Below are 15,058 nucleotides of genomic sequence, written 5' to 3' on the forward strand. Positions count from 1 at the left end.
TAAAGTTTGCCAATCCCCAAGCTACCTGGGAACCCTCAGGGAAAAACCCACTGACTGGGGGGCAGCTCATTCAGCACGCGGAGCTGCTGTTCTCACCACACACCCCTCATGCGTTTCAATGAAATTGTCTTCACTCAGGGCAACATTTGGCCCTGATCTGGACAGAGACTGAGACAATAAAGAACAGGGGCTCCCCAGGAAGCCATTCAGCAATACCCACAAAGGAAAAGGGACTTAGGCTATAGCCCTAAATAGTTTTCAAGGAGGCATTACAGAAAGCAGGTAAATAAAACATAATTTAAGTGTGTTTCCCTTGTTTAAACAACTTCATCAGGTGCACAGAAAACAGCAGGTTATAAAATGCTTTAAATTTCTTTCAATATTAAAAGTACTCAAAGAAAACTTTGTGACACTTTTTCTGAAGACTGAATTTCTCACCATGGCGAGAGGGACGATGCCCACGAAGGATGTCTGGCTGACAAAGATCTCGGAGACCACCAGCTCACTCCTGGAGTCATCCACCGGGTACTCCACTTGCCAGGTAATTTGCTGGGCCCCCGCCAGACCGCTGCTGTTGTCAATTCCAAAATCCACTTGCAAGATCTCATAGAAGGAGCCATTTGCTCTGGAAAACAAACACATGTTAAAGTGCAATTTAAAACCTGAGACCCAGCAGAATGTCAAGAATGCAATAAATTGCCACATTCCTATTTGTCAACCAAAAGAACTACTGCCAAGTTCAACAAGTCACCTGGCAGCATCGATAGAGCCTAATTCACAGGCTGCCCATCAACGGCCCCAACTCAGAATGGGCAGATTATCCATCTTCAGGGCTGTGTGGAAAGCAGACTGTTCTTCTCTGAAGGAGTAGCTCAGACAGCTCTGGGCACACCACCACAGCTCTCTCCTCCCCAGCCCATGCATGCGTATGCCACCATCCAAGCACCACACACAGGAAATGTCCCTAAAAACTATCTAGTTTTGCCATTACTCCAATCGTGAGGCACATCCTGCACTCTGGCTATTTCTGCTTCTACTTAGTTGTGTGTCTGTAGAAGAGTGGTTCAAACTCCGAGCTTTAGATTGAGGGAGAATAGTGGTGACTTCACGGGCTCGTGGGAGCATCATGAGACCAAGAATGGGAAAGGATTTCATAAACTTCATGGTTCACTACACAAACTATGAGCGACACAATGAGGCGTTATTGTTGACTCTTCTTTTCATCCGCCTGAAGCGGGATGAGATGTAATGTAAGAAAATCCCACCTGCCTTAATTCATGAAGTGACAATGTTGTACGTGTTTGGAGGAGAGGGAAGAAAGGGGATAGGGCACATATAAGTGAAAGGACTAGTGATATTCTCAATATTTTTATATACAGGGAGCCTGTCATCATTGACACGGACTTGTAAATTGTAGGCTGACTATTGTGTTGACAGGAGAAGTTACTGAACAGAATTAAAACAAAAAGCCATCGAGCATGCGATTGGAGAACGACTCCTGTTCCATAAGCCTATTCCCATCTCACTAAATCTAGCTTTACCAGGATTCAAGGAATGTGACAGCAGAACGACCGATTCACAGTTGCCCAAGGCCTCAGTCACACCAACCAACGTGCTGCATTATTGCCAATGGGCCTGCCTGGCCCAAAATGGGCTTGGAAGCCTCTGCCTTGCCTTTTGGGGTCTGGGCAGAGTCTTCAGTTTGAATCTCCAACTTTCAGCCTGTGAGGAAAGAGGTTTGAAAAGAACCTGTTGCCTGCAGCTTCCCCCTCAGAAATCTCCCACCATGGACAGCTCCCCTTCCTCTGAAGACTTAAGAACAGAGTGGAAAACCACAGCTGATGCTCGCCTCACATATGCCAAGATGTACCAGAGGCAATATTCAGGTAAAGCAACAGTATCGAGAGAACTGAGTTACACTGACCTGCCTGATGTGGAATTCTGCTCAAAATAGAACCACACTGGACTCCATACAACTGGTCGTGTCCAAACTTTTTCACACTTAGCAGAAGTTTTAAGAAACTCTCAGATACCATACTGTCCAATCCAGGAGCCACCAGCCACAAGTGGCTATCTGCATTCAAATGAAATTAACTAAAAAATAAATCAAATTAAAGATAGAGTTCCTCAGTCACACCGGCCCCATTTCAATTACTCGATAGCCTCATGTGGCTGGTGGCCACCATATTGGACAGCGCAGATAGAGAACTCCTGTCTTGCATTATACCCTGAGCAAGTCCTTTATGGCTTTCTAGCCTGTCTCCTCACCTGGAAAATGAGTGAACAGCAATGATGCCTGTCTGCCCACTTTCAGTAGAGTAGTGAGGATGGAATGAGTGAATGGATATGAACTTGCTTCATGCATTCTTCAGTACCAGGATCACATACTGTGATGGTATCAAAATCATCAAAGACACACAGCTCTGGAAGAGTCCAGGGACCCCCACGGCCAAACACAGCCAGTGGTCCCAGCTGAGCCTAACCTGTGTGTTGGTATATGGCAACTATGAATCCTCAAGAATCTATTTGTAATGCTGTTTGCATGGGGAAGAAAATATGTTTTGGATAAGGATCCCTGGCTTCATGAGAGGACTGATGGGCACACATGGGAATCCCCTACCAGGGAACCCCTATTTACCTGAGCATCTTCAGTGAAAAGGCAAAGAAAAGAGAGAATAAGGGCTGAATTTTGAATTTCCAAAGGGATTTCAGGATCTGGGGAACTTTGGTGTTCAGTTCTCAGCTTCAGTCACTCCCATTTCCCATCCACCACACTCGAGCCTGAAGTCTCCTCTCTGGTCAGAGGAATTCTCCACATATCCATCTGTTGAGTCTCCTCCTATAAGAGACGCTCAGTCCTTTCACATCAGATCTTCAATTTCTCTTTGGGCTGTGCTGTGCTTGTAACAAGAAGTAAGGAGCTGCTTTTTTTTTTTTAAGATTTTATTATTTTTTCCCTTTTTCTCCCCAAAGGCCCCCAGTACATAGTTGTATATTCTTCGTTGTGGGTCCTTCTAGTTGTGGCATGTGGGACGCTGCCTCAGCATGGTTTGATGAGCAGTGCCATGTCCACGCCCAGGATTCGAACCAACGAAACACTGGGCTGCCTGCAGCGGAGTGTGAGAACTCAACCACTCGGCCACAGGGCCAGCCCCGGTAAGGAGCTGCTTCTAATACTTCCTGGGTTCTCAGCATTCAGTGGACCTCAGAAAAGCTAATGCCGAAAAAGGAAACGTCCAGTGAGAGAAGACTAAGAAGGGTAACTCTCTGTTATCAGCAGTTTAATCCTGCTGAATCCACATTCTGGCCTTGGGGTACAGAGAAGTGACCAGTCCTTGGGCAAAGGGGGCAGGGTCTGCATGAGAGGGCTGATCCCTGCTAACTGGGTTCTTCCTTCTCCTCTCTGACTTTCCAGGCTGCAAGCTGGATTACCTACAGGGATTTGTTCAAGTCCAGCTACGAATGCAATAACAATCAAGTCAGAGTCACTTTTATGCTTAAATTTTTATTTTAAGTCATTTCCCTCAAACCAGAGGAAGGGAGTTTTTACTTTTAGGCAGCCGACATGCTTGCTAATAAGTCCATTTCTATGGAAATGGGTTTATCCTATTAATTTTCCCTGCTCCTGATCTATTCTTGATAAGCCTTGCGAATTTAGAAAAGTGCTTCACGATTCTCTCAATTTAATAATTACCAACTGCCTTTGAGCAATCAGGATCAGTGTTTCAGCCATGAGATATTCATTAGACATTTTTCTCCAGGGTGCAGAAGTGCATGTGTGTGTGTGTGTGTGTGTGTGAGGGGTCAGGCAGGAACACTGCTTGGCTGTTTCTCCCTCAAACCAGAGCACACAGCCTTCTCCCAAAAGGATTTGCTTCCCAGAAGCCCCATTCCCCATGAAAACCTCTGCTTCAATAAAAGCTGAACCTCCTCCATGGGATCCTGGGACCCCTGAGGTGGGGCTGAGACAGCTTTTGAGAGCACAGTGTGGCTGCAGCTCAGACATGCAGCAAGAAGGAGGAGGAGAGATGGAGGCAGGGGAAAGGGATGGGGGACCCAACCCAACAGCTTGTCCCCAGGAGCCATTTCTCAGCATATCACTCTTGATGACAATAACGGTTGAAGGAACAGGATGGGGAGAGAGGAAGGGAGGAGGAAAGGGAGAAATAAAGGAAGAGGGAAAGAGAGAGAAAGACTTCAAGAGCTCGATCTGTTCTCTAGAAGGTTACATAGATTATTTCTTCCCCACCCCTACAAACTTCTAGATGGTTCTGAGCTACCAGACGGAGAGGCTGCAGGTTTCCCCACACGACTTTTTCTAGAAATGGAGCAAGAGAGGCTGCCTCTGGCCTCAGGGCCTCTGTGTTTTCTTATGAGCCTTTTTCTGGGCATTATCTTAAAAGCTGATCAAAAAGCAAGGTCAGCACTGAACGATGATGACATTGAACAAACGCCCCAGAACAGGGCTGCTGGTTACTCACAGTAAATACGTGAGACGGAACTCCGAGTCCCCCGCAACTGTTCGCTCCGTGAGGACAAACGTGTGCCTGTACTTTTGCTGCCCCGACTACAGAAAGTTGTAGGAGTTCAATACATATTTGTTTAACTCACTGAATATACTTAAAAGGCCCAGCAGGACACCCCGGAAAATTCCAGGGGGTGTCATCTGCATTCTGGGAGGCAAGAAGCTACCAGTCAGCTAGCCTTGACTCATATTTATACATCTTTCCTTTCAGAAAATGTGTCTGTCTCTACTACTAGAATGTAACTCTTTTCTTTTCTTTGTTCACCGTGTTTTAGAGCAGTTTTAGGTTCACAGCAAAATTGAGAGGAGGGCACGGAGAGAGCCCCAATATACACCCTGCCCCCACATGCACAGCCGCCCCCATTATCAACATCCCCCGCCACAGTGGGACATTTGCTATAGCCGGTGAACCTGCATGGACACATCATTACCACCCAAAGTCCACAGCTGACATCAGGGTTTACTGCTGGTGTCTTACATTCTATGAGTTTGGACAAATGTGCGATGACAAGTATCCATCACGTAGCGTCTTACGGAGTATTTTCACAGCTCCACAAATCCTCTGCGCTCTGTGTCTTCATCCCTCCCCATCCCCACCAACTCCTGGCAACCACTTGTCTGTCTACCATCTCCACAGTTTTGCCTTTCCAGAATGTCATACAGTTGGAATCATACAGTATGTAGCCTTTTCAGACTGACTTCTTTCACTTATTAACATGCATTTAAGTTTCCTCTATGTCTTTTCATAGCTTTATAGCTCATTTCTTTTTAGCACTGAATGATATTCCATTGTCTGGATGGACCCGGGTTTATTTATCCATCTACCCACTGAAGGACACTGTGGTTTGTGGACATAAGTTTTCAGCTCCTTTGGGTAAATACCAAGGAGCAGGATTGCTGGATCACATGAACGTAAGTTCTTCAAAGGCCAAAACCTGTCATAACACTGCAGTCACTCAGTCCCCGCACATTCATTTATCCAGTGACATTTGTCAAGCACCCATTGTGTGCCACGCATTGGGAATCTCTTGGTAAACAAAATAGATGAGATCCCTGTCTTGCTAGTCAGGTAAAGAAATACATAAGGCAAGTCCTGGTAATGATAAATGCTATCCTAAAAATAAATTAGAAAAATTACATTCCTTTTTAAAAAGGTAAATAAATGTTTTTCATTTTTAAAGATTAAAGAGTATATATAATTTTTAAATAGTTATTTTTAATTTTAAAGTCGAATATAAATTACAACAGGAGACAATGAGGGGTGTTCAGGGACAGCCTCGGGAAGGAGCTGACATTTGAACTGAGACATAAAGGACAAGCAAGAGCCAAACGGACCCTCAGCAAATGTTTGCTGAATAAGTGAGTGAATCTATTTTAAGCTCAAAAAAAAATCATGGGGAAAATTTATCCTGACCCTTCAGCAGGAACACTGGGTGTTAATTGGAAAAGAACGTCTTCCAGCCTTTGTTCACACACCCACTGCTCAACAGGGCCCCCGGACACCCGGTTAGGACTCCACCCAGTCCTGCCACGCTGCCCCCGTGCCCTGCTACAAGTTCCCCATGGCCTTGCCTTCCAACATCCGGGTTGTTTATTCATTTATTACGTTGATTCCCTCTCGCACACACATGCACGAATACAAAGGGCAGGAAGGCAGGATTTTTCCCCATTTTTGCTCCCTACTACATCCCCGGCACTTAGAGCACTGCGCCTGCGACACAGCTGGTGCTCATTTAACACCTGTTGGATGAATGAATCAATCAATGAACACCAAACAATAGTCTGAGTGAGATCTCAGAAGAACATGTGCTTAGTGACACCAGAGAGACCGTGCCACAGTGTTGGAAGGAGACAGAAACTGGCAGGTCAGGGAAGGCCTCTTGGAGGAGGTCGCATTCCCGTTGATCTTTGAAGAATGGGCTTGTACAACAGGCAAGCACGACAGTCCCTCTGCTTGGGGTCCCTCGTCACACCCTCTCTCCTCCGGACATCCTTCCCCTCCCAACTCCCCACCATCACCCGTCCTCCCGGAAAGGCACAGAGCAAATCCCGGCTCATCAATCCCGTCAACGGGGCAGAGGTTCTTTAGTCCGTCTCCCTGCCTGTCACACAGCTCTTCGCACCATGATCTAAGGGCCCGCTCTCAGAATCTGGCATGAATAAATCATCTCCTGCAATTTCATAAAATCCCAGCTCTACCCCCTCACTTCTGCTTGTCAAGGGTCACACTGCTGTCTCTGACCTTGCTGTGGAAGAGTGTTTCGGGTTGACAAAGCCGGCGGTGGTTGGCAGCTAAAGGTCTAAAAATATTGAAGAGCCTCTAGTCTGGGGGAGGGACTCACAATCTTTCAGACTCAAAACATTCCCTCCTCATTGGTTTGATTTCCTGACTTCCCAGCATCTAACTGCTATACAGAACCTAAAAAAATTCTAGGACTATGTCAACTGGGAATAGTCCATCAATAGGGGCTCCTTTAGTGCATTTTTGGCTGATTAGGTAAGTTAAATAGAAAACCCAGGGATTACAACGTGGTCCCTCTGTGCTGCACAGCCAGGGCCAAGCTTTCTGAACGATCCCCACCATGTTGTGCTTACAAAATTTGAAGTAGCTGCCAATATTTTTAAATGCAGAGAATTCACACCAAAAAAACCTGGTATTTCCAGCTAATTTGGAAAAATTTGGAGACTGAGCAACACTATGCCACATTCTATCAGCTGGAGCAGCCAAGCGCTGCCCCCACCAATGGGGTTGAAACTCCAATAACCACATTATCCATTTAGTATGTCCTCCGGACCCCTGTAGACATCGCAATCTGAGAAAACGCATTTTGCTTTTGACCTTCTAGTAAACACCTTATGAGCTGTGTCCCTGGTCCACAAAGGACTCCTCATTCTCCTGGGAATTCGTCTCCCTATGTCCTCCTGCCTTGGTTTTATCCTGAGACCCAGTCCCCAGCCCTGGCTCTGGACTCGGTGGTGAACCCTGACCTCAACTGGCTGAGGAACACTTCCTAGGAATGTGAAATCCTACTAGAAAATTCCACACTTGGCCAGGGCTGCTTTCTCAAGAAGAGATATGAAATCCCAGCAGCTATGTGGTGGCATTTTCCACCAGAAGGACAGAGAACTGAAAGAAAAATACTGGAGTGAAAAGGATGGGGTAGAGATGAGGATAAGCATGCCTGGAATCTCTGGTGGACTTCTGCTTCCTGCTTCCAGCCCCTGGAACCCAATACAGTTCTGCTCTCGGGTTCCATGAAACACCTCCTCATCCTTATAGTTAATTCTCCTTTTGTTTAAGCTTGATTTAATTAGAACTTGATTTTCTCATCAAAAGTAAACCCAAATATTTAAAACATCCCTTTACTATACACCCATGCACTTTTGTACCTTAATCCACAGCCTAATGACCATGAATAAAGATTAATTTACTGGAGAAGCTTTCAGTAGAGCCTCACAATTCTCATTAAGAACACCAATTTCATCATAAGGGTTCAAACAGAGGGGCCTAGAGTACTGGAGATTAGGACGAAATTTGCAAAAGCCCCAGTAGGAAAGAGTCCACAAGATTTTTTAACCACATTACGTATCAGCCAGGGCACCACCAGGAACTGGATGGCACACTCAAGGATATAAATAAAATGCCAGAAGAGACAATTTATAGAAGTGAGGTCAAAGCTATAGTAACTAAGAAAGGGTGGTGAAGCCTCACAGAATTAGCAATGGCAGGAAGCCATTACTAAGCCAGGGCCTCAAGGCCAAGGAAAGGAAGGGCATTACAAGGACCTGGTAAGAACACAGCCTCAGTCAGAAGAACGCAGCCACTGCCAAACCAGAGTGAGATGAAGAAGGAACCAAGGAACAAATCCTCTGGCCCCCCTGCCCTCAGATCCTCTGAGGCATCACCATTGGCTGGAAGCCAGAGGGAGAAAGGAGTCAGCTGACCTTTTGTTCTAAAGAACAAAAGAAAACTTTGAGAATGATGTCTCACTAAATGGGAAATACCAATAAGGAGGTAGAAATTGTTTCAAAAGAACCAGATAAAACTTCTAGAGTTGAAAAGGACAGTAACTGAAATGAAAAGTTCACTAGAGGGATTCAACAGCGGATCTGAGCAGGCAGAAGAAAGAATTAGCCAACCTGCAGATAGATCAGGTGAGACTATCCAGCCTGAGAAACAGAAAGGAAAGGATAATAAAGAGAAACGAACAGAGCCTAAGAGACCTGTGTACAAACATGCACATATTTTACTAAGTTTCCAGTAAGCAATTAGGCAAGAAAAATAAATAGAAGGCATTCAGATTGGAAAGGAAGAGGTAAAACTATTCCTATTCACTGATGGCATGACATTTATATACAAAATTCTAAAGAACCTACACACATATATACAAGAATAAAAAAATGTTAGAAATAAAAAAAAAGTTCATCAGGTTGTAGGATATAAGATCAACATACAAAAGTCAATTGTATTTGTATACACTAGCAATGAACAATCCCAAAATAAAATCAAGGAAACAATTGCATTTATAATAGCATCAAAAAAATAAAGCTTAGGAATGAATTTAACAAAAGAAGTGCAAGACTTATACGCTGAAAACTACAAAACACTGTTGAAAGAAATTCTAAAAGACCTAAGAAAATGGAAAGACATCCCATGTCCATGGTTTAGAAGACTTAGTATTGTGAAGATGGCAATATGTCCCAAAGTTATCTACAGATTCAACACAATCCCTATCAAAATCCTAGGTGCCTTTCTTGCATAAATTAACAACATGATCTTAAAATCCATGTGATAATTCAAGGGACCCAGAAGAGCCGAACAACCTTCAAAAAGAAGAACAAAGTTGAAAGACTCACATTTCCCAATTTCAAAACTTACTACAAAGCTCCAGTAGCCAAGACTGTGTGCTACTGGCATAACAGACGTAGAAATCAGTGGAACAGAACTGAGAGTCCAGAATTAAGCCCTCACATTTATGGTTAATTGATTTTCAAAGGCATGCCAAGACAACTGAATGGTGGAAAAAATAGCCTTCTCAACAAATGGTGTTGGGACAATTGGACATCCACACAGAAAAGGTTGAGTTGGGACGCCCATATCACACCACATAGAAAAATTAACACAAAGCAGATCAAAGACCGAAGTGTAAGAGCTAAAATTATAAAACTCTTAGGAAAAAAAATAATCTTCGAGACCTTGGTTTAGGCAATGGTTTCTCAAATATAACACCAAAGCACAAGCACAAAAAAAGAAAATTGGATTTCATCAAAATTTAAAACGTTGACACTTCAACTTCAAAGGAAACTATCAATTAACTGAAAGGCCAACCCCAGAAAGGGAGAAAACATTTGCAAATCACATATCTGATAAAAGATGAGTGTCCAGAATACAGACAGAACTTTTACAACTTGACAATTAAAAAAGAAAAATAATTAAAATGGAGCAAAGCATTTGAATAGACATTTCTCCAAAGAAGATATTCAAACGGCCAATAAGCACATGAAAAAATGCTCAACATCATTAACCGTTAAGAAAATGCAGATCAAAACCACAATGAGGGGCTGCCTCGTGGTGTAGGGGTTAAGTTCAGCGTGTTCCACTTTGGTTATCCAGGTTCACAGGTTTGGATCCCGGGCGCAGACCTACACCACTCATCAGCCATGCTGTGGTGGCGACCCACATATAAAGTGGAGGAAGATTGGCGCAGATGTTAGCTCAGGGCGAATCTTTCTTATCAAAAAAAAAAAACCACAATGAGATACTATTTCAAACCATCAGAATGGCTATAATCAAAAAGACAGATGAAAATAAGCTGGCAATAATGTGAAAAAATTGTAACCCTCATGCATTGCTTGTGAAAATATAAAGTGGGATGGCTGATTTGGAAAATAGCTTGGCAATTCCTCAAAAAATCAAATATAATATTACCATGCGACCCAGAAATTTCGCTGCCAGGTATACACACAAGAGGAATGAAAATATAGATCCTCATAAAAAGCTGTTCACCAATTTTCATAGCCGCACTATTCATAATAGCTGAAAAGTGAAAACAGTCCAACAGTCCATCAGTTGATGAACTGATAAACAAAATGTGGCATTTCTACACAACAGAATACTATTTGGCCATTAGAAAAATGAAGGACTGACACCTGCTACAACGTGCATGAATCTTGAAAACATTATGCTACGTGAAAGAAGTCGGACACAAAAGACCACATAACATATGATTCCATTTATATGAAATATCCAGAACAGGCAAATTCATAAAGACAAAAAGTAGATTATGGTCGCCAGGGGCTGGGGAATGGGAACCGACTGCCAGTGGGTACAGAGTTTCTTTGGAGGGGGTGATGAGAATGTCTGAAATTATAAAGTGGGATGATTGTGCAACTTTATGAACATACTAAAAACCACTGACCTGGAAATTTTGAAAGGATAAATTTTTATGGTATGTTCATTATACCTCCATTTATTTAAGTGAAAAAAAAAGAATGAGAGGAAAAGTCAAGTTGCAAAAGGATGCGCATGGTATAATACTTTTTACAAAAGTAGTAAACACATGCAACCATTCTTATACAGTTTATATTTAAAACTATAAGAACCTGCATGGTAATGATGATGTCTACCTCAGAGAGGGAGGAAACACAGTGAAATCAGCAAGAGGTACAGAAGGGCTCCAATTATATCTGTAATATTTATTTCGTTTAAAATTTGAAGAAAATAAAGCCAAATAATAAGAGTTAACAGAGCTGGGGTGGGTAAATGCATATGTGTTATATTACTTTCCATACTTTTTTCTAACCAAGAAACACTTTACTTAAAAACAGAAAGCTACCATACTCAACTGTCTCTCTTGTTTGGTTTATTCTGCTTTTGTTTAAATCTCAAATACATTTTTCTGCTATAACTACTCCAAGAAACTCTCCATCTGACTCCTAAACCAGCTCGTGACAAGTCAGCCAACCCATGGCCCCACTTCCCAAACACAGGAAAATGACATTATATTCTTCTTCTTTTTCTGTTTTTAAGTACTTTAAAGTACCTCGCGCAGCCTGCTATGAGTGACCTTATTTTTGCTTACCAACAGTTTCCCAGAGCTGGAAACAATAAATCTTGGTAATGAGCCAACACTTTGGGCACCTCCACTTTCTCAGCTGCCAAATCCGGGACGTTTCTCACACTAACAAGTCACCCTCTCTTCCAGCTATTTGATTTTATCAGCATCACCGTGACAGGCCCGGAGACAGCCAAGACAATTGCCACAATTAATTTTTTTTTTTCCCTCTGTCTCTGTCTTTCTGACAACATCCCAAAAACCCTTCCAGGAAATGCCGGCCCAGAAACCATCTTACAACAACTCCCTAAATACGACTTTCCAGAGTCGTCTTTCTCGGTTTCTTTCTCTCACCAACCTTGAGGAAACGCTTGCTCTATAAAACGACTCAGAGAATCCACCTTTGTTTAGGTGTTTTTAAAGGGGACAGACAAACCCACGCTGACTGACATGAGAAATAGCGCCCCGGGCTCTGGACGTTTATGCACAGAGGATAGTGTACATGACCTTCTTAGCGCCCCTCAGCTTCACGTGAGAGTGGAGCTGGGAATCTGTATTTTGACTTACAACATAAGGTTAATTTTTAAATAAATAATACTCCTAGGATTCAAAATTCAAAAAGTACAAAAGAAAATAGCGAAAAGGGGGCCGGCCCAGTGGCACAGCGGTTAAGTGCACACGTTCCGCTTCAGCGGCCCGGGGTTCACTGGTTCAGATCCCGGGCGCACACATGGCACCACTTGGAATGCCATGCTGTGGTAGGCGTCCCAGATATAAAGTAGAGGAAGATGGGCACAGATGTTAGCCCAGGGCCAGTCTTCCTCAGCAAAAAGAGGAGGATTGGCAGATGTTAGCTCAGGGCTGATCTTCCTCAAAAAAAAAAAAAAGAACAGAAAATAGCGAAAAGTCTTCCTTCCATGGCTGCCCCCAGACCTCCAACTCCACTCCCCTCAGCCAACCAAAGTTATTATTCCTTTTGATACTGGCCTTCCAGAGAGAGTCTGTGCATCTACAGGCACGAACACGTGTGGTTCTTCGCCTTGTTTTTACAGAAATAGTGCACATCGTGTGCTCTGTTCCGCCTCTAGAATATTTGATGTCTGGCCCAAAGGGAAGGCAGAGATGTGGGCATTCTCCTCCCTGACAGTGGAACAGTCTGGCTGGGAAGCAAGGACAGAATGAGCCACATGCCCCATCTTACCCCAGGGGCCAGCAAGGGCAATCCTCTTACATACCCAGAAGGAAGTGGTGAGCCACGTTCATGACTGGGGCACAAGGAAACCTGGCTGCGGCTGTCACACAGCTACGAGGGGAGCCTCCAGGACTCGCCACCAGTGCAACCCCAGAGCCCATGTTGGAGAGACACTAACGGAACACTCCCTCATCTCTTCACGCCAGCACTTTTACTGAGAGAGGACTGTGTCCCCAGCTCGGGGCCAGAGGGGGAAAGTGGAGAGCAGAGTCCCACACAGAAAACTCTGCTTACTTTTCAGAATCTGCTTCTAAATGAAAACCTGTCCCATGTCCTGTGCTAGGAAGGAGCTCATTAAGCGGAGATTCTTCTCCTGCCTAACAGGTGGGTCAGCTCCTGCAGGTGAGAGCAGCTGCTAATGAGACCAGGGTCCCTGGGTCGAGCCCTGTGCGTGCTGGTTAGCTGGCTTCCTCCAGGTGGCCATGGAAGGCACCTATAGGTCCAGCACCCTGCAGGCTCCCACGGTCACCAGGGGCCAGCTGGCGGCTGCAATCAGCACCAATTTATTCCCAGTCGTGGTGTTTCACCTGCTGAGAAACAGGAGCAACATCCTGCACAAAGGATGACACTGGGCTCTCCATTAAGGGGACTGGAACAATTAGATGACCAGGGCTCTCTTTGTGGCTGACCCAGCAAAGACCAGGCCTAAGATGAGCAGCCTGCAGAACCCCAGATCAGAAGAATGCTCACTTTCACCTAAAGCAGAATTTAAAGCTCACAGACATCTGACCGTAAGCCCCAGGGGAATTCACTGCTCTCGGACCAGGGTTGGAGTTAGAAGGTGCAAGAATCATGCAGTTTATACCTACAGCCTGGAATTTTCTCCCAAATTCCAGACTCCTTCGTCCAACTGCCCATTCAACAGCTCCAGTTAGGTGTCCGACAGGCATCTCAAACTTGGCGCTCTTCACCAAAACCAAGACCACCCCCACCATGAGCTCTTCACCGTTAAAGGCAAGGCCGTCCATCCTTCCAGTTACTCAGAGCAAAACCTTGGTCATCCTGAACGCTTCTCTTCCCTTAATAACCCACATCCGATACGTCCAGAAAGCCTACCTGGGAAATATGGTTTTTAAAAATAATGTCACTCTCCCCATGTCTACTCCTTCTATACTGGCCCAAGCCGTTATCCCCTCTTTCTGGGTTACTGTAACCGTTGCCTCCTAAATGATCTCTTGCTTCCACCCTCAGCACCACCCCTCCACTGTATTTCCTCTAAACAGCAGCCAGAGTGCTCCTGTTAAAACAGAAGCCAGGTATTTCCACTCTCAAAACCCGTGAGGAATTTTCATCTCATTCACACAACAGTCAAAGCCCTTATAAAGATCTACAAGGCCCTCCACAACCCGGCTGCCGTGCCCCACAGCCTGTTACCTCCCTGAACCCCTTTGCCACCACTCTGCCCTCGCTCACTCTGCTGAAGACCCATCTCCTACTCTGTGATCCCTGACACTCCCCACCACCGCTTTTTCTCAGTAGCACCTAACAGCATCCAACATACTGTATTCTATTTATTTGCCTTTTCTGTCTACTAGATTGTAAACTCACTGACGGAAGGGATTTTTCTTCATGTCCCCTGCAATACCTCCAACGCCTAGAAAAGTACTGGCCCATAGAGGGCACGCCATAAATAGATCACGAACGAATGAATGAGCTGTGAACCACGGAGTTCGCACTTCAACACCACACCTTTTGGGCTTCCTCCGAGTGTAACATTTTGATCCCTGAGTATGAGGTCGCTCCTGTCCATCCCTGGCTAGGTCTGTCCATGCGTCACTCATTCCCACTCTCTTCCGGTACAGATACTCATCTAAGGGCTTCTTCCTCATCCTCCGTAACAGCAGGGGGAAGGTGAGATTTTCTGGGTTTCAGCTTCCCTGCATGGGGCCTCCGATCAGTCTAAAGTCACAAAACAGAAATTCATACAATGCTGTGCCCTGCTTCCAAGTGTCTGCTTCTTCTGGTCTCTCTGCACATCCTTCAGGGAGCTGGGTTTTTTGTATTTCCTCCTGAGTTTACGGTTGTCAACTGTGAGAGTATTAGTGTGATCCAAACTGCTCAGCCATGACTGGACTTGGAACCACCAATGCTAATTTTTTACGTTGTGGTATCAATACTTAACATGAGATCTACGCTCTTAACAAATTTTTAGTGTCTAATACACTATTATCACCCATAGGCGCAATGCTGTGCAGCAGCTCTCTGGAACTAATTCACCTTGCAACC

The 15,058-nt window shown here is 44.6% G+C and overlaps 1 protein-coding gene across 3 annotated transcripts in view; it reads right to left on the reverse strand.

Moving 5' to 3' along the window:
• Positions 1–15,058, reverse strand: part of LOC106840849 (transmembrane protein 132B) — a 358,331-nt gene that overhangs the window by 85,960 nt on the left and 257,313 nt on the right. For all 3 annotated transcript variants that reach the window (XM_044776053.2, XM_070515849.1, XM_070515850.1), the window contains one exon: positions 439–625. In XM_044776053.2, coding sequence (XP_044631988.2) covers positions 439–625 — 187 coding nt within the window. The remainder of the gene's footprint in view (positions 1–438; positions 626–15,058) is intronic.

The sequence above is a fragment of the Equus asinus genome, chromosome 8 (assembly GCF_041296235.1).
Source record: "Equus asinus isolate D_3611 breed Donkey chromosome 8, EquAss-T2T_v2, whole genome shotgun sequence".
NCBI lineage: Eukaryota > Metazoa > Chordata > Mammalia > Perissodactyla > Equidae > Equus > Equus asinus.